Genomic DNA, 26,315 nt, shown 5'->3' with positions numbered 1-26,315 from the left:
TGGAGACCTGCTACAGGAGTCACTTGTCACACCCCTGCTGATGTAAATACAGAAAGAGACTATATTTTGTTTATAAGAACTTGTGTAATTTAAAGATGTACATTTCTCTATGTTTTCGGAGTTGTGTTTTTTTTCCCCTTGAAAAACAATAAATTGGTTGTGCTACTTACGTTTGCATTGTTTTGTTTGATAAATATTTAAAGCAAAGGTCCAACTTCTTGATTTACTTTTATGTAGAGATAAACTTAAAGGAATAGGCCACCGTTATTAAATACTGAGATATGTTCTTACCTTAGCTGACGTGTACCTGTCTGGTCTTTGTGCGTGCGCTCAGTCACACAGTGAAGTCAAAGTGTTCCTATGGTGTTATTTAAAGTGCATGTAACAGGTTTTAATGCTTTTGAAAATATGACTTATTTAGAAGGATAACATCAGTTGCAAGTTCATCAGTGGCATAATTATCATTTTATTTAAATTAAGCAGCAATTTGGATGAAGAAATGTTGGGCAGAAAAGTTATTTTTATTTGAATTCTTAAGCTGCTGACAGGAAGTGACATAGAAGAAGGGAAAGTTCCATAGCAGTTTTTTTTATTTTATTTTTATGTTGCACATACATTCCATAAAAAACATGAGGTAATTTGTGCAAAATACATAAAACTTGCCAGGGGAAGGGAAATCAACAACAACAACAACAAAAAGTCTCTACATATATTGTGACCAGATTTCAATGGTTTTAGCAGCCTTTCTGTTAGTACATGGCTCAACGCCTTTTATACATATCAAGTTCTTTTTGAAAAACATAAAATACAGGGGCTTTGTTTGCAAATTTACACTTATGAATATAATATTTTGCCAAAATAATGGTTAGGTTAACATCTTGTCAGGACTCATTAAGTCACTTGTAAAGAGACCAAGAGCAACATGCTCATAATACGTTTTATAATTGTTGCATAACTTAGACATAAAAAGACATGTGATGTCTTTCCAAAATTTCTGAAGTACTGATCAGGTTCAAAATAAATGAGAAAGTTTCTGGATGGGATCCACAAAACGTGCAACTAATGTCCAAGTCTTTCTTGAATCCTCCATAGCAGTTTGACTCACTCATTTCCCATTGACTTAACATGGTTCCACGGCAACTGTTTAAAATTGTTTACCTTCTTCTATGTCACTTCCTGTCAGTGTCCAATAAGGAAGTGAAACTATAAATAGCGATATTGTTACATGTTGTAGTACTGCACAGTTCTACTTCGGTATTCAAAATGTCTGCCATAACAACAAAGGACTGACAAGCATGTAAGTAATCAGTCTTTCCATAAGTACTTTCAGATCACCAGATGTTTGCAACCTTATCAGACCTTTGTAACAAATTGAACTTCAGTAAACCTTCCTAAATTGCCCTTTGTGTCTGATATCGATGTGTTGAGTGGATGAAGAATTCCAAAATCATTATAGTCTTACAATCCCGAATATCTTACTTGAGTAAATATTTTGGCAATTTTATTTCTTTTGGGATTTTAATTTACCAACTCCTCCCACAACAGTGTGACATGGACAAAAGGAGACCAGAGGCAGATACACCACACTTAACGAGACGAACCTTTCATATTATACTTTATTGTAAATATTCACCGACAACTGTTAGAAGATCTACAGAGCGAAGGACCACTGCCCCAGAGAGCTTTTCACAGTCATCTTACAGTATTTACATGGTCCATCTCCTTCAGCCCAGCTCACTGACACACAATGGCCCCAACGGCTCAAGTCAAAAGCGTTACAAAATGATCCGCATTAAAAACAATGCAACAGTTATTTGTACAGTGTCTGATAATCAAGTGAAATTAGTACATTCGCAAACAAAAACATTTCAACTGCAAAGCAAACTAGTCATCGGGCGTTAAGAACAAAAAGTTGTGAAATTCAACTTAAGAATCGCGCAATAAATAAAGCATTTTAACACCACATAAACACACACACACGCGCACACACAGATGAAATCAAGTAGACACACTCCTTCAATGGCTTATATGGAACAGTCCAGCTACAAGGATGCTCACCATAAAGCAGCTATGGTTTGTGTCTCGGTAACACTAAACACAAATCATTTTGGTCTGACTTTAGAAATCCGTCCTCTTCCATGATCCACCCCGAAATGACTGTTTTACACATGTTAAATATTCACATCTAAAATGTCAGGTCACCGTCAGTGCAAAGGCAAAGCTGCTGCATGAGGAAACAAATAATAAAACACCGGCATGTGGCTGTACAAGTCTTCGAAACAAGGAAACAAAACAAAAATCCTCTTTATAGACAATTATCTGACTGTGACTTTGAAGGTGGTGATCAGCTAGTCCACATCAACACAGGAGTGGTAGAAAATGTTAAGGTGATCGACTTAAAAAAAAAAAACTCTATATATTCAGGTATTATTAAAATTTAGTCCAGGGAACTGTAAGAGAGAAATGATTTCGAACCATTGTGTTTGTTTTGCGGATTAGATCATGGCCTTTGCCATCTTCAGTTCAAAACAGTACCTTCGTTGTTTCTCCATGCGTGAGGTATTTATTGTTTGCAAAAGCCAAGAGGATTTCAAACAGTACTTGAGTGTTTGAGCTGTGCGTTCAGTAACTAAGGGCTGGGTACCGTTTCCTTTTGATACCAGTACTTTAACGATACTTGGTTTTATGATATCTGAATGGTCGATACCTTTAAAGAAGTACTAAGTAAGTTGTTTACCTTAATAAATCCTTTCCTTAGTCCCTCTGGGGGTAATACAAGTGTTGAGGGGATCTACCCCTGGTGTCTCTGACCAGAAAATCACACTTGCAACTTTCCTGCCTACGCGTCGGAGGCCCTAATACACACTAATGGAATCATGGACAAGAAGCTAACAGGCTAATTGGCAAAGCTAACTGCGGGCTAGCACCACTTAATGTTTACAGCCAAGTTTGAGTGAACAAAAAATTATCTCTGTTGTGTAATTGGATCAACAATATCCCTCTCTCCCTTTATCTTTTTTGTCAGCGTAGTATTTACTCTCACAGACAATTAATGAGTAAAAAAAACGTAAGATGCTACGACACCTGCAGTGGCGCTTGGCCTCTAGGGGCATGAGTTAGTTAGTACTGCTTTAAATATTTGTCATCTATAACAGTGTTTCCCAACCAGAGGTACAGGAGCCCCTGGGGGTACTTGGGCACTGAAATAATTCCAACTGCTGAGTAGAGTTTCAATATTAATTTCAAGGGAAAGTTAATCATGTTTTTCAGTAAAAGTTTGATTTTGAGGGTATTATAGCTTCATTTTAATACACACAATTAAATGCTAAATAATCTTAGTTTAGTTGGTCATGTTGTAATATATTGGTGTGACCCTCGATGTAGACGGTACTCGGAGAATAAATGAACAACCATAAAACTGAACAATAATGTTAATTTATTCCATTTAAGGCCATTTCTTGTGCGTGTGTATCATTTGAGCTGAATCCCTGAATCAACAGCATCAAAACTTGGTCTCTGAAGATAGAATTTTTCAGTATCTGCTTTCAATACTATATTTTTTCCAAATGAGTAGCACCTAAACCTTTTTTTCCCACGATGCCATACCGATATCGCTTAACAGTACCCAGCCCAGTTGATACGTTTGCCTTTTAAGCTGTCACAAAATAATTTTCAGTCAGAAAAAGCTTTTTACAAATAAAATGAACAAGAGTCTGCCTTTGCGCTTCCTGCCACTGCTGTCAGCACCAAATGTGTTTCAGAAAATAAAATCTCTCACTGGTCTGGTCTCACAAAAGCGCCACTTTACTCGGTGCAAAGTTAAGTGACTGTTAAAGCCAGACTGAAAACTACTGTCAGTCATTTGCTGTACTGTATCGGAGTCTGCACCACCTCCTCCTGTGAATTATTAAAACGTCAGTCACTCGAGACCAATGGTGAAAGACAACGCTGACCTCAACAACTCCCCCTTTAGGTGAAGCACGGGATCACCATAAGATCAACAGGTGGAAGCGTCACACTGTAACGTAGAGGGTTAATATGTTTTATGATGCCGTCTGATGCCTGATATGGTACAACAGAGTAATAACATATAACCCATTACTTCCAAACACGCAGCACTTTATAGCTGCAGATGCACGACTTCAGTATTCATGATCCTTATCAATGAATAGATAAAGCCAAGAGGTGTGAAGGTTGTGAATTTCCAAAAGCCTTCAGTGGAAAAAGTTAGCCATGCGGTTTGTTAAGTCCATAAAAGTCAAGGAGGCGGAAACTCATCTGGGGCAGACATTAGCATCGCCGACTCTGTTAACAGAGAGGATTCTGAGAGGTGTCCTCAGGATGAGACTAGTCCACATGAAATCACAGCCTGCTCTTTACGCACAGCTTTAGAAAGAGATTCAACAACTGTGAGAAGGATGCTGTTCTCAAGAACTACTGGAAAACCCGTATGGGGTCGTGTGCTATGGCTCACAGAGCTCCTCATTTCTTGAATCACATGAAACCAACTACTACAATTAAATATATAACCAATGAGTCTGCTTCATTTCAAGCACTCCATCATAGTCTCCAAAAAACAAACTACAGCAGTTCATTGAAAAACACATACTTCTTTGGGAGAGTGAACTTAAGATTGTCACAGAGGTTGTGGTGTGATGTCAGTCATGAAGAAACTTAAAGTAAAACCCACTGAGAGCAGACCAAAATAAGCAGACTGCTACATAAAAGCCCACTTTTGTATCATGCCAGTAACCAGTTCCATTGTTTCACTAAGGAAACAATCACTACACTAAAGCTGATTAGACAAAAGCTTCAAACTGATGCACAGTGAAAAAAAGAACTAAATTTCACATTTGTTAGCAGTAGCAGGTTGCACAAAAGAAATAAGTAGACCGGTTTTAAGAAGTAGTTCACTGCAGAAGCCCAGCAGTTAAATACACTTCCCAAGATGGAAGAAACTAGATAAAAGAGCACAGGTTTAGGCCCGGGACACAGCACCAGAGGACAAGCCTCTGACTGTGGCCCGACACTGACCGTCACCAGTGCAGTTAGACAGTTTAGTGCCTGTACGACAGACGGAAGAAACTGAGCTGTGTTAGAGTGCTGTTCCCACTGCACCTAGTTCAGCTGCCCTAAATCAAAGTGCAAGAATAACTAAGCAATTGGCATTCAACCATGCACTCCTCCACTTAAAAATATATTTGAAAATTCGACTAGAGACAGACTCATAGAAACTGAGAGAATAAAAAGTCGCGTCTGTTGCTGAAGAATTGCCAGAGGAAGAATACAAAGCTGGTCCAAATTATAGATAAACGTCCCACTACGATCTCTCTCCCTATGAATGCAGTCTCAGACCTCTGTCTTTATTCTGGGACTTGGAGGGCCATCACGGCTGGCTTGGTCTTGAAGTACTGGTTAAAACGTAGAACGGCGTACCTTGAAGAGAGAGAAGTAAATGGTTCATTCAATTGTGCTACAACTTTGAAGCTTTTTTACTTTTTGCATTGTAGGATTTTAAAGCAATAAGATCAGGGGATGTCAAACTTACAATACTACTGCATTGCACATAACACTTTAAAAACATCAAATAAGCTTTCATTTGTTCATTCAGACATGATGGGAGTCAAACTGTGGCATACAGTAGGAGTGTGGCCAGGAAACAGAGCAGAAACAGATGAAACAAGAGATGTAGGTGTTGAGTATCACTCTTACTGACAGACAACTCAGTTCAATCAGTAACATTTGGGTCTATGCAGTGGGAGCTGACACACAGACATCACAGACAGGGTGGACTTACCCGAGAAAGTCGAAGTCAATGGAGGAGTACTTGGCCTGGATAAGAGCCCAAAAGCCCCAGAAGAAGTGAGAAGCCTGGAGAAAAAGTCATAACAGATGATGACGTTAGGAATGTCTTTAATAGTGTTTTAACTGGGGTGAAACACAAGTAAACATATTCACTAATGTAAATGAAAATAAAAACTACACAGCCTGAGCACACTTTGATCACAGCGGGCATTTGCTGTGGAATTGTGTCAATAAGCTTCTGCAATGTCAAAAGATTCAGTTTATGTGTGACCACTGTGCAAAGCCTTCTCCAACTCATTCCAAAGATTCTTATTCTAATCTGGACTCTATAAAAATGATGCCTCGTGCTCCCTGAACCACTCTTTCACAATGTGGGCCACATGAAACCAGGCTTTGTCGTATTGGGATAAGTCTGTGCCGTCAGGGAAGAAGTAATGCATTGAATAACCTGGTCATTCAGGAGCTTCATGTCATCAGGTGATGTCATTCTTTGGGCACATTGTGTTGTTGAACCGAGACCTGACCAACAGCAGCAGCTCCAGATCAGAACAGTGAGTTATATCCAGGTGGCAAGTTGTTTTTGCAGTGTATGTGAGAGCTTAGTTTATTTGGTATTAACTTGAAAATTCAATATTATACACACAGCCTCCATCAGTGACAGGTCCAAAACCCTAAATGACAGCTTTATCCATCAGGCTGTCAGGAAGCTGAACTCTCCCCTTTCCTCTCTCCCCTGTAGTTTGATGGAAAGTGACTAGCTCTGAATAAGCCCATTCCAGTAATGAGGCACCTATAATGACGCACTGAATTCAATAACTGCTGATCGATTGTCATTAAGAACCATTTTCCCTGTGGTATTTTGGGGGTACTACTCTAACTACTCTATGTTACAGTGGCGTTGAATAAATTGGGCACACATTTATTGACACGTGTTTATTTAGTAGTCAATCGGCAAATTTTGAGTATAATGCTTTGTGTGAATTTGAGAAAAATAACTTCATTTGTTCTACAGAGGGGGAATTGTTTGCCCCAGCCGATTGAACAGCATAAATATGCATGAAGGTTTACTCACCAGAGCGAACTGGTTGACCTGCACGTAGAGGGTCTCCAGTTCTTGCTGGCTGACCTCCTCACTTTTATTGGTGAAGAGCTTGTAGGCCTGCAGGTACACTCTGAGCCACTCCATCTGCATGTCCCGGCTCGGGTACAGATCAAAGTCTGGCTCCGCCATGCCTGACCAACACACCGACAATCAACAACCAATGTACAAAAGTGAGACGGCTGAAACATTACTGCATCTGAACGAACCTGCAAACTCGTTGAAGTGGTTTCCGATATCAAAGGCCTGATAGTTGTAGCTGGAGTATTCATAGTCTATAAAGCGTACATGACCTGAAGAGACACAGAAACAAGGATTTGGATTAACAGTGTAGCTTTCTGGGAATAATTATCCATTGAGAAAATTAGTTACTGTGTAGCTCCACTTATGCCTTTAGTTGTCAAACTATGAGACTTTCCACATGAATTCCAAAATACAACACTTTTTCAATATTAGCAATGCAGTAAATACTGTAATACGAGTCCAAATCAATATGATTAGCCGAGTACTGACCCTCTTTGCTATTGTAGATAATGTTTTTGCAGAGGAGGTCGTTGTGGCAGAGCACCACGGGGGAGCCCAGTGTGGACAGATGCTCTTTCATCCACACCATCTCCTGCTCCAGCACAGCCTGACTAGGGACCTCCTGCTGGATTCTGGACAAAAAGGAGAAAAAAAACACACACACACACAAACAGAAAGCAGAGCGAAATGTTAGCCTTTATGAGAACATGAGTCAGTTTTGAGTGAGTGGCAGGTGAATTTAACCAATCACGGTGAAGTGTGAACTTTCAGAAGCAGTAGTGGAACGGCAATGCAAGTATCTTTAGAAAGTTTAGTATCTTTGAGAAAACCATGGTCGGTGGAGATAAGGAACGCTGCTCCATTCACAAATCACAGTTCAATATCACTTTAACCTCACAAATGTTCCTATATACCCCATATCAGTGGAATTGCAGTTACCATGTGGAGATGAAAACCGGCTTCCTCTTTGGCAAACATCTGCTTTCTCCAATTAAGGAACTACATTTGTTAAGTGTAGCATTTAGGCTTAAAGTTTATTGATAAAACGTAAGTGCCTGCTGTGGTAAAACACTATTACGGCTCACGCATGCCCAGGAGGTCAGATTGTGTTGGGTCTTCTTGGATACGAGAAAAAAAAAAAAAAAAGTCGCCGGTCAGCCCCTTAGACAGAGACTATGGGGCTTTTAAGGGTGTGAAACCTCCATTAAAAGCATTAGATAAACACTAACTTTATTCTAAGACAATTGTGAAACCATTTTTTTTCGGATACAGCCCACCCCACATGCTGTCACCGCTTAAAGTCATCATCAACCAGATAGAAGAGACTCCAAATCCTAATGGACTTATGAGTCTTAATCCACAGTCAAATGAATGAGCAAGACAAGAAACAACTTCCCCAACAACACAACACTTCCAAAAAAAAGACTTTCCCCAAAGACATTTATTCGTAGAACCAAACCAGAATTTCGGAAACAGTTCTGGCCCTCGGATTTCAGTGTGTGTGGTCTGGCTGTCTGTGTCTCCAAGTGAGAGGGGACGATCAGATGAGCTGAGCAAACATCTGCCAGCCCCCTGCATGCCACAGACTCCGTATGTTCACCCAGCACCCCTGCATTTACTGTACAGTTAACACAGTTACATAAACCACTCAGTGATTTCAGCTGAGCATCAGTGTAATCCCTGTGACATGTAGAAGGAGTAAGGCGGCCCCACATACTTTTGTCACCTCTCGAGTTCAGCATGCACCCAGTACACCCAAGTCGGTTATTTTCCTTAAACTTTTAGAGAGCGTGTTCCTTTTACTTTCTCACCCTGGGTCGCAACAACATACAACATACAACAACACTAACAAAAGGTTTAAGTCAAGGTTGTTTCTCTGATAGATTAGTTTCATATAGGATACAAAGATAATACTCCTAGTTTACATAACCAACGAGATATTCAAACAAGGCCAGTGATAATGAACCATTTTGCAGAATCATCAGAGGACTGTCCGAGAGCTGCGAGATGGTGCGGGGTTAAATTCATGTAATAAAACATATTATTAATATTACACAAGTTATTTAAATGCTGATCTAAAAGGCAAGCTGCTGTGAGATCTCAAAGATAATGCCGATATTCCAAAATGGGCAACAGCAGATATTGCATATTTTTAAAAGACCATCACTGAGAGACAAAAAAAAAAAAATCAGCAACATTCTTATCAGTTTCATGTCGTTTCTGTAAATATTTGTCTTTTTTGGGAAATTATAATAACCTTAATAAACACCCTCGAAATAGTTAGACTTTCATAGGGATGTCACTGTAATTACTATATCGACTCATCGACTCAAAAATAACACATAAACGATACATTTTTGGGCTCAATATTTATCGTCTGTACATTCATGAGCATTTTCCCCCTATTTTGTCTTTGTAAAACTGAGATTTTTAACCGAAGCCGGGTTACATTATGAAAAGGGGGATATCCGGAGCTTCTCACTGGATCTTAAGCGTAGTAGGTACCAAGTGATCTCCGGGAGGTGCGGGCAGGACATTTATCGGGTTACGTTATATATTTCATGCTTATTGCGGCTTGTATGGCATTTTAGGATATAATTACGCACTTTTACAACAAAGGTTTACTGTCATTTTTATGCTCGTGAGTGTGTTTAGGGTAAATAATATCGTTTATCGCAATATTCTTCTGCCTCGGTATATTGAACTTCCAATCTGTTATTGTGGTCTTTCAACACATTTCCTGACCTCACAAAAGTTGAGTCAATGTACAGGTTTCCTTAACCCCCACCTGAAACGAGCGCATTTTCTCCAGTTCAGCTTTACCCAAATCTAAAAGCTTCTCGACTGGAGCCTTGAAGCCAGGGTAATGCCTCATTTGAAAGCTAAGACCGACAAAGCTAATCGTGACTTGTCGCCACGCTTTTGGCACATTTTCTACACATTCTTGTCTAGTTTTCGTAGTTTTTTTTTTGTGTGTTTTGTAATTTTTTTGTTGATTTCTTCATCACTCTCTTGACGCTTTCTTGTCAATGTTTTTGTCACATTTTTGTCACTTTTTAGTCGTATCACCGTTGCTTCTCTGGCACATTTTTGTTGCTCTTGTTTTGTATTTACATCCTCGTTGTCGTTGCTATTTTGACACTTTTTTCAAAAAACCTTGAGATTTGGGTAAAGCCCAACAGGATAAAATGTGCTCTGTTCAGGTGGGGGTTAAGACAATAAAGCTACAAAAATTCACTGAATGCCCCTCCCTACCTACCCTGCTTTTCAGACCCTTTTGACAATAAACTGTAAAGTCTGATAATAGTTACAAGCTTTTAAAATGAATCAAAATGGAAAAAACAAAAGCAGTCCCTGTAAAGTGGAAAGCTGCAGCCGAGCTCACCTGATATTAGACGCCTGGTCTGTAAACTCCGTAGCCACCAACGAGAAGTACTTCCGCATTTTAATCCACAGGTTGGGTTTGGGGATGCAGCCGTTGTGGGCGTGGATGGCGTGGATACGGGCCATTTCCCTGGCAATAAGTCGACGCAGTGAAGGATCTCTGACGTCCTGCGTGCCGAGAGCATCTCCTTCCATGAACTCGTAGCAGATGCCATTCTGGAAGGTGCAGTAAAGTCGGGGCGCGCAGCCGTTTGCATGTAGTACCTTAAATACACATAAACAGATTGATGGAGACAAATTACAACAGAGGAAAAAAACATACAGGATAGTGTTGTTGGGTTTTTTTTTACCTGAAAGCTTTTGAGCTCATTATCCCGGTCCACAATCAGTTCAGTCTTGTTCCCATAAACGCGCACCAGAACCACATCTTCCGGGCTGTCGTCCACGTAGCAACCCACCAGCTTGTTTGTAGTGCCGTCAGTGAAGAGCTGAAACACATGGAAAGTCATTTATTGGAGGCGAGTAGAAAAAGAACACCGCTTCTGAGAGCCCACACTTTTCACTTTGATTGGTTGAATCGGCGGGTCACACTCTGGAGACATGACGGAGACTGACCAGTAGGAGGAGAGCGCGAGGAAAAGCATCAGTTTGAGCGCGATTTGATGCGATCGTTACCTCGTGGAGCAACGCAAATTTCCGATGGCAATAACAGTAAGCATGTCCCCAGAGCAGACACCCACTCGTACATATCTGACATTCCACACGCCGCTCACCACAAAGATGGGCGTCCGGGAATCCCTGTTATGAGCAAGCATGTCTATGGACCAGACTGATCCATTCTACCTAGTCACAATACACGGCTAAAACCAGTCATCAATACATCGGCGGGGCAAAAGTAAGCCTCCGCTCAGACACAGTTAAAAACATCCACCCATGTAAACTGCATTCAGTACAGTTGTGAAACAGGGCTGGGTCCGCTTTAAATTTGTGGAAACACATGAAGCAAACGTGTTGCTCTTGGCAGGACCCAGACGTAAAGCATGGGGTGTTTACAGTGAGGGATTGTGCTTGGCAGAGAATCAGCAGATCAGGTGTTATGGTTGGTAGGGCAGACGAGGTTCTCCCCCTATCAAGCAACATATCCCGCTGTTGACCAGTTTATTAACTCTTTAGGAACACAATCTAAATCCTGGTATAACGTGTTTGCATTTACTCCGACCAAACCAGTCCACTGTCTCCACAACAAAGCCTGTTTAGGTGGTGGTCATTGAGAAAAGCAGTCAGCTGCAGGTGAACGGTGTGGGAGTTTCCTCTCTGTGGGGGATGCGTGGCTCATGGATTAGACCCAACCAGAATATGTGCATTTCTAAATAATTTCTAAAACAAGGAAAAGGATTTCGACAGGACGGTGACACAGCACTCTCCAAAGCGATTTCCACGCCTATGTCGAAACTCAAGGCATTTCACACGATGAATGAATTGCAATATTAAAACATGTCACACAAGGGACATCCATCCTGTGGATATCAGACAAAGGCACTCATGATGCTGCCTGACCTGACACTGGGAAAGAGACATCATTAATCTGCGTGTAAAGATACAATTTGACAACACTTTGGCATTTAAGGAGAAATGAATAATTCGGAGACAGGTTAGTGTTGAAATTTTATCATTACTATAGATGTACCATGGCTATAAAGCAGCCATTAGCAATTTATTGTCCGTTTACGCACGGCTGGCTGTTTCTTATCCAAACAGAGCATCATGTCACCGCCAGCTGCCCGGTAACACTACGATGACAACGTGGCTAGGCTTCCGTGCTATATTTGGCTTAATTACGAGACACCTTTGCACATTCAGCAAAGCCTGGCATATGACTATCTTCAATCTAAAATCTGTATGCATTATTGGTCACGGTGGATGTAACAGACGTAATATTTCATCGTGGTATTTAGCAAAACGTACGACAACTAAGTATAAAAAGGCCATATTCATCTATACACCCCTCATTCATTCCCCGGGTGATGCTGCGGAGCTGTCATTCTTAGCTTAGCTTTAGCCTACAGCTAGCTCGGGGCTAACTTTACCTTCGTTTTGACTTCGCTCGGGTCCCAAGACGGCCGCAGCTCTTTTATGAGCTTCAGTGCGCCCTCCGTGACGTTGTGCTCCTCCACATGAATCGGTATCTTTGTAATTGCCGGGGATCCTATAGGCACATGTATCTGCGTCTCCATAATTCAGCAGTTAATCTCTCCAAGTACTGGTGCTTCGCAGGATATTTCTGGACCACCTTGCAACATAAAAGCGCCGCCCGGTTAAAGTTCGAGGTTGGATGTGCTGTTAGGGTTAAACACGAGCAGATTCAGATTTGGAGACGAGTGTTGTATCCCGAGTGAGGCGACGGAGGAGGAAAAGTGCGCATATATTGCCGGTGTGGATGCTGGTGACCGGTTTTCTTGGAGCAGTCAGCCAGTGAGCCCACTTCCTCCTGCCTGGCTCCGCCCACACGGGGATCATCCGATTGTGCCGCCGATGCGCATCACGGCCATGATCACTGCAGACGCGCCCCCATAGACCGTAAAAAAAACAAAAAAAACGCTCACTGCACGATCACCCACATCATAGACTGTAAAGTGGTCCTTGAAATTAGAATTTGAAGTCGCTAAACAGGACGTAAATTAGCCTTCATCAGTCATAATGAGCACGTGACTCAGTGCTACCAACATGGGCTACCAAGGGTCCGTCAAATGAACCGCATATGTGATGTCGTATCGCTAATGGAGATTTTAAAAGTTAAAATGCTGGACTTATTGTTCGCATTAAAACACTTAGACACCACAGCTAATGGAGTTGTTCCACTGCTTTTTTCCTCCACTTTTTAAACTGCTTTTAGCTCATATTAGTCAATGGAAATGTATGCTAGCAGCTGCAAAGATAGAGGATCTCCATGGGAACTATGAAATATGATGTCATGTTGCGAAGCATTATGGGATTAGCAGCAATTGTGAACTAATGGAGATTTTAAAAGTTAAAATACTGGAATTATTGTTCACATTAAAACACTTAAACACCGCTGCTTTTTTTCTCCACTTTTTAAACTGCTTTTAGCTCATATTAGTCAATGGAAATGTATGCTAGCAGCTGCAAAGATAGCGGATCCCCATGGTAACTATGAAATATGATGTCATGTTGCGAAGCATTATGGGATTAGCAGCAATTGTGAACTAATGGAGATTTTAAAAGTTAAAATACTGGAATTATTGTTCACATTAAAACACTTAAACACCGCTGCTTTTTTTCTCCACTTTTTAAACTGCTTTTAGCTCATATTAGTCAATGGAAATGTACGCTAGCAGCTGCAAAGATAGCGGATCTCCATGGGAACTATGAAATATGATGTCATGTTGCTAAGCATTATGGGATTAGCAGCAATTGTGAACTAATGGAGATTTTAAAAGTTAAAATACTGGAGTTATTGTTCACATTGAAACACTTGGACACCACAGAGTGAGGTAGATGTAGGCAGGGGCGGAATGGCCATATGTCCATTCTGGAAGAGCACAGAAGGGCCACTGGCTCTAGGGCCACAAGTCCCGCCTCAACTGAGCTTTAGCCAAATCTAAAAGCTAAAAAGAAAAGCATCAAAATAGCGAGAAATAGAGGATGAAAACAAAACAAACATGTGCTGGAAAAGCAACAAAAGAGTGACAAAAAATGTGATGAAAAGACAACACAAACGTGAGAAAAACACAACAAAAAAGGATGACAAAAATGACGTGACAAAAAGTTTCCATCACTTTCGTAGATCTTAGCTTTCAAATGAGGCGCTACATTGTTGATCTCCAGTCGAGAGGCTTTTAGATTTGGGTAAAGCCCAGAATTTAAAAAAAAATGAATCTAAAAGGAATTCCGTGGAGTATGGTGTACCACAAGGTTCAATTATTATTTATATTAATGATTTTGCGTCTGTTTCTATGACCACATTTCCAGTTCTTTTTGCTGATGATACCAATAAAAAAATAAATAATAAAAAGTTGACCTGGGGAAAATGCACTCGTTAATGTTAAGGCGGGTGGTAAGAGGTTAAAATATGGAAGTGCACAATTACACTAATTCGGGCCAGGCTGGTCAGAGTCCAGGGCTGTTTTTCAGTCCCAGTCCGCACCTGGATGTACTAGGCTATTTACCAGCAGTAACTCAGAGGCTAAGGGAGTTGTTCTACTGCTTTTTTTTCCTCTCCACTTACTGTTTTTAGCTAATATTAGTCAATGGAAATGTATGCTAACAGCTGCAAAGATGGCGGATCTCCATGGTAACTGTGGAATTACCCGAACCCGTATTAAAAGTGGGCCATGGCCAACAGCACCATTTTAGTTGGCATTAAAAATAATAATTTGGTTACATGATTTACTCTGGAGTGGTTTGATTAGCCGACCCTGGAGCCATTGTGTGAGTTAAAGAGTATATATATATATATATATATATATATATATATATATATATATATATATATATAGGCTTATGTCGAAAGCCCACATAGCTGTAATGATTTTGAAGCTGCCAGGATCAGAAATAATTGAAGACGCGCTTTATTTTGACTTGAAATTTAGGTAATTAACTAGTATCACCAGTAGAGGGCAGTATAAACAAAGCTCAAGATACACTTTGCATTTGGCATCAGACTAAGCAGTGATAATGTGGAGGGAAAAAAGTCAGTGTGCTCAAGCAATTAGATTTAATGCAGTCCGTGCCTGTGCCCTAGGTATTCATGAACAACATCTTGGGAAGTTTGGGACAGTGGTTCTCAACTGTGGCTTCATTATATTCAAAAGAGTTTGTTTAAAGCTAAAAGATGTAAAGCGAATGTAAGCTAAATAGCCTACTGGTCTGATGTAGTAAGTAATCAATGTATTTTTCCTGTTTTGTAGAAAAGCTTGCCATTCTGCCATAGCAGTCTTCCAGTGTTCCAGTGAGATGACATGTGTAAAATGTTTAAACTCTACAACTCTTGTTTAAACGATAAACACCACAACTCTTGCAAATTATAAGACTCAAACAGTTTAAATAGCAATTGTGGCTGGCAATGTGTTGAGCCGGAAAGTATAAATCATTGCTTTGCCCCAAGACATTGGCAGATGATGTTTGAGAACTAATGGTTTTATTTCATTTTATCTGACAAGTTGGAAATCACCTCAGATTATCTTGTTCTTCTGATCAAGGATTACTTACTTTATAGTGGGTTCAAACACTTTGAGGTGTTTGATGCACTGCATTAAAAGTTAACCCTTTTGTACCAAATCCCGTGGACTAGAGACACTACAGTAGCGATTAAGTGAATGACAAGTGCAGGTCAGGTGAAGGAAAGATTTATGTTTTTTCTGCTGAAATAAGATAAGACAGGACTTTATTGATCTCACATATGAAAAAACTTGTAACATGAGCTCTCAAGAACACTCGGGAGAGGTATTGTATATATGATGAATACAAGTTTTTATGAAGTGATTAAAAATATCCTTTTATCTGTCCATTCTAATGATTTCAGATTGTTTTAAATAATAGGCCTACGGCTGTTTATGTTGATTAGAAGAAGCAATCAAAATTTTGATAGCAATATTTGACCAAATATATTATGGTCATCAGGTTCAAAATACATAAAGGCCTACATTTTATAAGCTGAACACAAACTATGTTAACATTTCTGATTTGAGTTTGCAATTGAATCCGAGTTAGACGGTGTAAACAGCGTCAGATTGTAGGTAGACATTCTCTGATGCATCTTTTATCAAAATGTATCGCCCCTCCTGACTTTACCTGTAGACACATGCCTGGTCTGCTACTCACACCCCCCTCCTGTCTCTACACTGGAAGTAAGGAATGCAGCTGCTAAGTCCTTGTGTACTTGTGGTACTCTCTCTCTCTCTCTCCCTCTCTCTCTCTCTCTCTCCCTGTCTCTGCCCCCCTCTCCCTCTTCCTCTCAGCACTTGTCTCGGCCGTGACCCTATCCACAGGTGGGACAGCTCAAAGGTAGGGCTGCTAGTTCCATATCTTGGGAATGAGGAAATGTTTACACTAGCGCACAATAGAGTCCTGTTTACTTTTAGACCGACATAAATCACAGGCAATAATATCCTCGCAGCCCATTCCAGCCCCGTGTTGACTCTCTCATCGATCACGGCGCTTGATTGCAATGTTGTTTGAAAATGGGATCGCTCCATGTGATGAGTGTTGAAGTTCTCCTTGTGGCAGATGCACACACCGAGAGAGGGGCCACACTGGATGACAGATGTCCAGGGGAGGCGCAACAACGTATACACAGTTTATGGGCCACAGCAAAGTAAGGGAGAGGTCACTCAAGGACATCTGCCCATCTGAGCCACTGCAGGCCCAGGACAGTGAGGACTTTGTGTGTTATCTGTTTATCACAGAAAATGCCAACGTAGTTTTTGTTTTTTAAGTCAGAGCTGAATATAGTAACAAATCTGATTTATTACAAGCAATGTTTTATATAGTTTAAGACGCTTCAAAACTGACACATCAGTAATGTTGAGGTTTTGGTCAAGTTTAGGCCGATTGTTTCTCTTGTGCTTTGGTTATCACGACATCAATATGCTCTTTAAAACATACCTCACCTGATCGTTTCATCTACCAAACTGCTTTCACTATAAATCATTCCTTGTTATCATTTAGACCAAACTGAGTTCATGCACCATCTGCTTAGCCTGGCCAGCCACACTCACTTCTTTCTATTCGAAGTCTCCAGTTTAGAATAAACAGAGGAGAATAGTCCGCCGTGCCAGGCAACCATCTGCTGGCAACAAGGAAACTGTGTGTGCACAGACATTAGGGCCAAATTCCTTTTAACAGTTTTGCATACTTTTAAATGATTATTATTAAAGCCTGTAAAGATAAATGTATGTATGCCCAGTTTCAACCAGAATATTCAAACATCCAGTCAGACAGAGTTTGACGACTCAATGCAGCCAGACATTTCTTCACAAAAACAGCTGAAGATTCGAGACTTCTCCAAAGCCAAGTTTGTGACAGGAATTCCCACCAGGTCTGTGAAGAACTGTCCAACTGCATTGATTCATTCAATATAATCCACCTGGATATTTGAATATTATGATTTGGGCCATGTTGTAAAGTGACTTGGAGTATTTTAACACCAGTGCACTGTTGCACAGGTGTTAAAGGAACAGGCCACCGTTTTTCCATACTGAGATATGTTCTTACCTGAGCTTAAACAAGTTGATACATACCTGTCTGGTCTTTGTGCATGCCCGTGGAAGAGCGTGGTAGCTTCCAACTTCACCCCCGTTTGGATCTGTAGGAATATATTGGGAGAGGCCTAATGCTATCTTTGGTTGTTTTGCATGACTGAGGGCACACACAAAGACCAGACAGGTATGTATCAACTCGTCTAAGCTCAGGTAAGAACGTAATTCGGTATGGAAGAACTGTGTGCGCTCACTCACGCAAAGCAACTAAAGATGTTTTTTAGCATTTGGCCTCTCCCAGCATATTCCTATCGCTCCAAACGGCGGTGAAGTTAGAAGTGACCACGCTCTTTCACGGGCATGCACAAAGACCAGACAGGTATGTATCAACTCGTCTAAGCTCAGGTAAGCACATATCTCAGTATGTAAAAACAGTGGCCTGTTCCTTTAAAACAGTGTCTTGGTCCATTTTGGCTCTCGAGAATGTCAGCGTTTTGTTTGTGATAAAATGTCCAGCTGTATTGATTAATCAGGGACTGGTCAGTTTGGTTGAGATGAGGCAAACATTATTGCCTGTCACATAGAGTTTCATGTTTGGTTTACCATGTCTGTACAACTTGGTTTCAAGAATTTCAAAACAAACGGCGTCACTCGGCGCTTCAGACACCAGTGATTGAGAAGCCTCCATGTGAGACTGATACCACTTTTTATCACAACATCCGTCTTGCAGCTCAAGATAAGTGATTTTTTTATTTTCTTTTTTATTATTATTCTTTCAGATGGCTGTCTCGTTCTTATTTTGAGACAATGCCCTGGAGACATTGTATCAACGACAACGTATTACAACAACAAACACTAGGTTTGTGTTTCAGTGTCCATGGCAGCACCTAGGGGACTGACTGGCATTTGCTCCTGAGTTTTAAGGACATGTCCAGCCATGTCCTTTGGCAAAGTCCAACGTTATTGATGAATGAATACATGAATACATTCAGAATCGATTGGAAAATGTCAGCTGTGTACTTTTGTCGGTCTCATGAGTCTGTATTTAGTCTGGTATCTGGGAGATTGAGGTCAGTGATAGTCCCAAAGCAGATAGTCGCGCCTGAGCCCACACAGCAGGAAGACAACAGCGTGTTAGCCATAATAGCTCTTCAGGTGGAGAGACCTTCCACTCAGAACACGTTTAGATGAGATTGTGTCAGTAAGTGGAGTGAGTGAGAAATTTGAACTCCAGGTTAATACCTCAACAGGAGAAAAGTGTGACTTATTTACTCAAGTCACGGCTCAACTCAGCTGTATTTATAAAGCTCCTTTCATGCACCCGTTCAACTCAGCAGATCTGAGCAGATCTCAGGGGTTCATGCTGGGTTAAGAGGGCAGAGATACTGCTATTCATGAGGCAATCAATACAACAATCAATACATACTGAGAAAGAAAAAATGGAACTTTTGTTCAGGAGTAAGATCTATTGAAACAGTCTTAATTTAGCATCATCAATTACTCTGAATTTGTATTTGAAGCAGAGATTCTAATGTATTGACATTTACAGATACAATGCAAAGATAAGATAAGATGGTACTTTATATAAATAAAGTCAGTTTCTCAGTTCGATGAAATGCTCTGCGACGTGTCGTTTGGAGAGCTCCCCTCCTGCAGGCTGAGAGTTTGTCTGAGTAGTGGACAGCCTCATATCTCAGTGTTGCCGCTTCAAAGACATCCACGAAGTGTGTGTCCTCTCGGAGTGTGAGGCTCCATTTCTCTGTTGTTGAACCCCAGGGAGCATATGGACAGGAACAAAGCCAACAACCACCTCCTATCAACAGTGATACTGACCGGCCTCCCTCAGAGGTGAACTCCAGGCCACGTGGCACACCCCCACATTCACAGCCCCCTCTCCAGTATCCTTCTGTTTTCTGAACCACTCCTCTTAACATGAGCAGCTGGAGCACATGGCCATGGGTCCCCAACATCACAAAAGTCCGAAAGTTTAATCCAGGTGTATTTCAGGGATTTGCAGAAGCCCATTCCATCACAGACGTACTCCAGTCTGGAAATCACACTGCTTTTAGTGTGTGTGAATGAAAAGACTATAATGAATATTCTCAGGCGGAGAAGACTTTCAGTGCGAATGCAGGACTTAGTTATGTGTTATTTTTACTCAAGGAATAGAACTTTTGTCTCGCAGCAATAATGTTTTAGGTTTGATTCCCTGACCAGATGGGGCCTTTCTGTCTGTAATTTGCATGTTTTCCCTGTAACCTGTGCCCTCTCTGTGATACAACACATAGAAAAGGGCTATAATCCATTCATTCATTCACATGCACGGTTTGGACCAAATAATAAATTAGTAATGAAGGAATCCCCTGAAAGGAATTTTTTTTCACAAATTGTTTTAAACTATTCTATTAGTTCTTGTATTTTGCTTAATACAATCACAAAAAGGTCTTTGCTCCAACGCAAGGGAGTGGGCCTTGGCCTTCATGTTTCATCAAAGTCTTCCCAGAGGGCTGAGGGACAGCATAGTTTCCTTGAGAGAGGTTAGGATCTGTATTCTGCTTGCCTATGCATGTCTCTGTCAGAGAGAAGGAAACATGACTTTTTAATTCTCCAGACCAAGACAATTTATGTGTGTGCTCAGGTGAGGTCCTTCAGATAAATGATGAGCACGATACACAGAGTACAAAGTACCTCTGAAACCAGATACAGAGATTGCTCAGGTAAAAGCCTTGATGAGTCACATTAGTGTATAGTGCAAACTAAATCAGAGTCAGGATCAACACAGAGACATAGCAATGTTTGGAGCACTTCATGTGACTCATTCATGGACAATTGGGAGCCTTTCAAAGAGCAGGTAAAGGGTTCCTATTACATGCTGTGCATTGTGCTAGAATCAATTATGGTATCAAGTGCATTGTTACAGTCCAATACTGACTTTGATCATGCTGACACATTATGAGATACCGCTGGCTGATGTTCAAAAATAAGACTGTGTATCCTAACTGAGTTGAAATATACCCAAATGACATTTTATCTGTTTGCTTTCATGATATTTTGTTACAAGCACAGTCTTCTGAGTAATATGTAGCACCGGCTATTGTTGCTGCTGTCAGGTTATGACTGAGCTCTGCGGACTCAATGGGAAGGTAGTTCCCATGGGCGGGGCTCAGGTTACAGGAAGTGAGTGACATGTATGATGAGAAAGGTGTGTGCACATCCTCTGAGCAGTGACTCACATGTGGACATGTGACATGTCTTGTGTTTTGCTGCTAAATTGTTTCAATTTCACGGTTTCATATATGAATATATATATATATATATATATATATATATATATATATATATATATATATATATATATATATAAGACTCTTCCTCACCCTCCCAAGGCGGTCTCTTTTTCCTCCAAGCTCGGGTCCTCTACCAGAGGCCTGGGAGCTTGAGGGTGTTAGAGGAAAACATTAAATTGCCATTTATCATACTGGGTCAGGCTGTGCAGTCGTACTATCTCTAGCCTTGACTGTGGGGCTCAGGCGCCCACTCTCAGCCACTGAATGCTAGCAAATCAGTATGACGCTCTGAGAGGGTATTTATCCCTCTTCTGTGGAAGCATAGACAGACATGAACTCGAAGACATTTCGCTAGTCCTACCATTCAAGTCTGTCGATTTGATGTTATCCTCTAACAGAGGGTTCTGCGCAGTATCTTTGCTGTTCCTAGAACTGCGCTTTTCTGGACCGAGATGTCTGAGGTATTTCATGTGATCTGCTGGAGCCACTCCTCCAGTTTGGGGGTCACTGCCCCAAGTGCCCCAATGACCACGGGCACCTCCCCGTGTCATTGCATGCAGTAAGACAAGGGCCACATATATATATATATATATATATATATATATATATATATATATATATATGATTTGATGTGTCTGAAGAGGTTTTGTCTGTCTGCATTAATCCCCATCCCCTGCTCGTATACTCTGTGGGCAGAGGGTGGGCCCTTGTCTTACTGCATGCAGATGTGGGCTGGATTCTGAAGAACTGCATGCAGTGTCATCCCCTGAGGCGAGAGAGGAGAAGCCCATTTCCTCCCACTTCTGTGGCTCAGTCAACTCTCCAGCAGGTTAACGCATGGAGCGTGCTGCCTTTGCCGCGTCGTGCGTACTGTCTTCTCCTCGAGCTGCGCGTAAAAGTGAGTGGCTGAGGAGCGCGCTGGCCCACTATCATCGGCCTGACCCGGCAGTGGACAATGAAATTGTTGTCCTAGCTACAGGCATTGACCAGTACCTGCAGGAGGTCTTTCACCATCTGGCCTATCCAAATCGGGACGACACAGTGAGCGCGGAAGACTTTACATCTCTGTGCGCGGTTCTGGGGCTCAGTGAAAGAACTCGAGCTGAGGAGGATGACGAGTTCATGGACGTGTGCTCGGAGCTGCCAGCGAAACTTCCCTTCAAGGACTTCCACGCGCGCCTCTGTGGCTTCTTTCGAGTGCGCTACGCGCGCAAAGGCAGTGGAGGCTGCGCGTGGCGTCTGCCCGTAACGGAGGACACGGAGCTCGTGGAGAGACATATTCGCCTCCGGTGGCCACGAGCCAGACGCAAAAAGTGTGTGAGTTTTGACCTGACACGCGAGCAGGTCGGAAGATCCCCGAGAGGTGCGAGCGCACCTGAGGCAGGTAGCTACTGCATTTCAGCCCACATCTGATGTGCCATTTGCAATAATCAGGGCAATAATGAAGTGATTCGAACTGTGGTCTGGTGTGGTTTGTTAGTTCCAGATGGATAAAAAGTTGCCAATAAATAGATCACCATACACATAAACATAACATTAAGACCACCTATAACCCATTGATGCAGTTTGATCATAAAATCTTTCACTTCTTTATTGGCGTGTGTGTTGCATAATGTGCTCTGAAATCAAAATACATATCCTGTGAAACAAAGCACAGCTGTCATCAAACAGGCTATTTTAGTTCTTAATCCTGAAGAAGCTGCCAGGAAAATTAAATGTCCTCACTGGACGTCTCTGAATCATTATTGTTTTACATATATCATAAATGTCATGTTTATGAACCATTACTGAGCCATAGTTGCATAGCTCTAAATGGATAAGAACACTGCTTTATGACTATATTTTACACATTATTGCTTGACATTAGGAGGTCATCAGCTGTTCTTGACTGTTGTGATGTTTTGTCCTGTGCATAGATGAGACGGCTGCTTTGAGGGAGCTGGTGGAGGACCTCCGTGCTGCATTGCAGGGCAGTGATGCTCGATGTCTGGCTCTGGAAGTGGCACTGAGGAAAGAACGCACCTGTAGCCTGCCCTCACCTACCATCAAGTCCAAAACATCTGTGCCCTCCTCTATCAGCTTCATCCAGGGCAAACTGGTTCCTACCCAAAGGATTAAGGGAGGCTCGTGTGGCTCAGCTGCCCGGAGACGGGAGGCCAGAGACCCTCTGCTCAGGGAGCTGAAGCTGATCCGATCGTCCCGGGATGGACAGCTGCAGGAGGCAATGAAATTCAATGAGCGCTTGGAAGAGGAGCTGCGCTGGGCCTTCGAGGAGGTTCGCAAGCTGCAAGCCCTGGAGTCAGTCCTCAGGAAAGAGAATGCTCATATCAGGTGAGTAATCCCCACTCCAAACTTAAACAAAGGGTGATCATTGTGGCAACTGTGACGATGTTGTGTGTTGTGGAGCAGGCGGAGAGCAGAGGAGGCCCGTGAAGCCCTGACTGTGGGACTGGAGAGAGTGCGGCTGATCCAGGAACAGGCCCAGAGTGTACCCCAGCTGCAGGCGCAGGTCAGGCAGCTGAAAACAGAGCTGCAGCACCACAGGTAAACTAACACAGTCACATATCGCATCATCTATAAGTACATAACAGGAAACTTAGCACCAAAACATCACAGTCTCACACGTCACAGACACTCCACTCCAGTTTGTTTTTGTTTTTATGAACTACCAAACAAAATGCTCTTATTTGGCAGAGACAAATTGTCAAACAGTAACAAAAAAGAAAGAAAGAAAGTATTATTTACTATTCTCCTCTCTCCCCCTCTTTTCTCTGTCATGTGAAGTCTTTTTAGATGAGAAGCATGAATCAGTTAACCGACTGTACAAATACTGTAGATTCATACAAACCACATGTGACGTCTGTCTCTGACCACAGATCCCACTGCAGCTGCCCGACCGCCTCCACCCAGGACTGGGCTCACCCACTGGCAGCTGAGGACACCTGCAGCACCACAGGTTTGTGGCTCAGAGAGAACTATGAAGAAAGAGACGAAATATTTCTGACATGAGTTTTATACTGTTATTGACTTTACAACACCAACCCGAGAGGATACAGCACTGGTGTTTTAAGCAGACACGAGGGTTTCGTTCGACTTGGAGGAAGCTTTTTGAGAACGTAGAGTGGTTCAAAAGTCCCACAATAAAAAATAAATGAAACCCTTTAATGTGTAAACAAAAAGTGTATACATTTAAAAGCAATAGATAACATAAAATCTATTGCATAATCATTTTAAAACAAACCCTAAATGCAACCGAGCGGAGTAGCCCGTATTCAGTTTTGGTTAACTTACAGATGCAGAGTGTCTACAGAGGGCTGTGGAGGGCAAAGCTGCCTCTGATGAGGAGGAGGAGGAGGATCGAGCTATTGGAGAGGAGGGACAGCGCTTCCTGGTGGACACGAACAGGCACTGCAGTCGAATACACAGCTGTGGAAAAGGGTGAGCTGACTTAAATGTATGTTTATAAGATAAGGACTATCGAGGGGTTTTGATGGTGCATGCTGAAAACTGTTGCAGATGTCAAAGTCAGGACAGAGAAGTGAGCTGCTCTAAGGACAGAGAGAGACGAAGAGGAGCCAATCGGAACCAGGAGCATGAAGAGGCCAGTTACTCAGCAAAGGTATTTCCTCAAAGAAAGACGCTTTATCTGTAGAGCACTCTGAATAAAAGGAAATGAGCTGAAGAAAGATATGGATTAGTTGGTACCAGTACATTATTATCCCACCATGAAATTGTTTTTTTTTACATTAATTATTTATCATAGAATGGCTGCGACTCAACAGTATATTGTTCTGTCCAACCAAAGTGTCCTGTACTTATGTCTTTGGGCAAGACACGTCATCCACCTTGCCTATAATGTGAAAAATAATGTACTATAGTTGGTGGTTGTTGGTGGAAATAGTGACCTTTTCAGAGGTCGCTACAGTTGTGCTTTTTTATTTCCTCCATGCTATGGTCTTTCCTGAAAGCCTGTGGAGAATTCAGCAGATGTCTTGCAATTGAAACAAAACTTGAATACAGCAAGTTTCTTTGGGATTACCATGTAGGACATTCAAACCCATAGGATGTGAAAGCCTCGTCAAATCACTCATCTGTTTATGAAAGTAGGTTTTTCCGTGGCTGTTTTGTCTTTAAACCATAGACCAATTCCTTACTAACGGAATAAGAATAAGTTTTATTTTGTTATAATTGGGTAATTCTAGCTAAACTCCTGGTGTAAATTACAGGCTACTGAATCCATGGACAGGACACAGAATCAGAGGATGTCTTTACTGGAGGAGAAGCTGGCTGATGCACTCACACTTCTTCTGCAATTGCGCAATAAGGTACTACTTTCTTGTTTGTTTGTTTGTTTTGTTTTGTGCTCTTTACTGCCAGGCATTGACGGCACAAGTTTTTGTCCATAGAACGTGTCCCGCCGAGATTTGGGGAAGATCGTCATGGACACTTTGGACGTGTGCAGCAGGACCCTGGATGGTAACTACACAGTGGTAGACGCTTGTGATATTTGAGCTGTGTCAAATGAAGTTGTCTGTGGGTGTTCTGTTGTAGGTCCGGCCCAGGTGCTGCAGGTGGCGGACGCTCTGTGCGCGCGTCTGTCATCCACAGAGCTCCTAACAGAGAGGCCAGAGGATACGGGGACAGAGAAGCTGCTCCCTCTAGCTGCAGCACGCCAGCACAACAGCACCAGCTCTGCTCATCACATGTCAATGACAACTAGCACTTGAGAGGAATCATTATTATTTTACAATTTCATCCACTCATCTTGGCACTCCTGTTATAATGTGTGTATGTTTGTGTCACGTGACTCTGAAGTATGTATGGTGGTCCTTCCCATTCAATCAGTGGAAATACACATGCATTAAACAACTACATGCACTATGTAATATTCACAGTTCTACACCAGTGATGTGGCAATCAAGAATATGAAGAAAGGTGTTTCTTTTAAGTGATTATTCATTTTTCACTAGAACCGTGTTGTCATTTGAAGAAGGAAAGTGCCAAACCAAAAAGGCCCATCGATACAGAAACAGTTATGGGAATGCTGCCTCTTTGTGAGTGCCCAAGAATCAGAAATAAGCATTGCAAACAACCAGGGAAAACAAAATCATCGTTGGGTTAAATACAGTGTGCTCTGAGGACATGCGTGTGTCGGTCTGTGGCCATTACGCCTTTGCTCTGCCCAAACTCGTCAGACCCCGGAAGCTAAGCAAGGACGGGCCTGGTGGTTCTTGGATGGGAGACCATTTGGGAACATCAGGAAGCCTGGGCGAAGTAGTATACCTCCACCAAGTATGGATGGAATGAATAATGCAAAGCGTCTTAGAGTGTCCAGAAAAGTGCTGTATAAAACCAATGCATTATTATTATTATTATTAATGTGTGTGTGTGTGTGGGGCCGGGTCTAACTTGTCATGCACTTTAACATTTTGTTTTTAATATTTTTTCTGGTGACATACTGTCTGAAGTGTCTAATTCACTTCACTTATTTTAATAAAG

At 41.8% G+C, this 26,315-nt stretch overlaps 2 protein-coding genes across 2 annotated transcripts; one reads left to right on the top strand and one right to left on the bottom strand.

The window, feature by feature from the left end:
* Positions 1 to 4,026: 4,026 nt before the first annotated feature.
* On the bottom strand, positions 4,027 to 12,635 carry etnk2 (ethanolamine kinase 2). The gene is made up of 8 exons (XM_079578282.1): positions 12,400 to 12,635; positions 10,663 to 10,800; positions 10,314 to 10,576; positions 7,418 to 7,560; positions 7,114 to 7,197; positions 6,878 to 7,038; positions 5,798 to 5,871; positions 4,027 to 5,436 (listed from the first exon to the last, which is right to left on the bottom strand). Exons 1-8 carry the CDS (start codon positions 12,544 to 12,546, stop codon positions 5,364 to 5,366), a joined length of 1,083 nt encoding a protein of 360 aa, XP_079434408.1. The 5' UTR covers positions 12,547 to 12,635; the 3' UTR covers positions 4,027 to 5,363.
* Positions 12,636 to 19,329: 6,694 nt separating this feature from the next.
* LOC306979801 (EF-hand and coiled-coil domain-containing protein 1) lies at positions 19,330 to 26,063 on the top strand. Its single transcript, XM_079578925.1, has 10 exons — positions 19,330 to 19,377; positions 21,513 to 22,200; positions 22,733 to 23,147; positions 23,226 to 23,360; positions 23,693 to 23,772; positions 24,110 to 24,254; positions 24,333 to 24,435; positions 25,043 to 25,141; positions 25,223 to 25,292; positions 25,368 to 26,063. Exons 2-10 carry the CDS (start codon positions 21,654 to 21,656, stop codon positions 25,541 to 25,543), a joined length of 1,770 nt encoding a protein of 589 aa, XP_079435051.1. The 5' UTR covers positions 19,330 to 19,377; positions 21,513 to 21,653; the 3' UTR covers positions 25,544 to 26,063.
* Positions 26,064 to 26,315: the final 252 nt, after the last annotated feature.

Source organism: Gobius niger (genome assembly GCF_951799975.1).
Source record: "Gobius niger genome assembly, chromosome: 20".
NCBI lineage: Eukaryota > Metazoa > Chordata > Actinopteri > Gobiiformes > Gobiidae > Gobius > Gobius niger.
The sequence above is the reverse complement of the archived record's forward strand: the minus strand, read 5'-3'. Positions and strand labels throughout refer to the sequence as shown.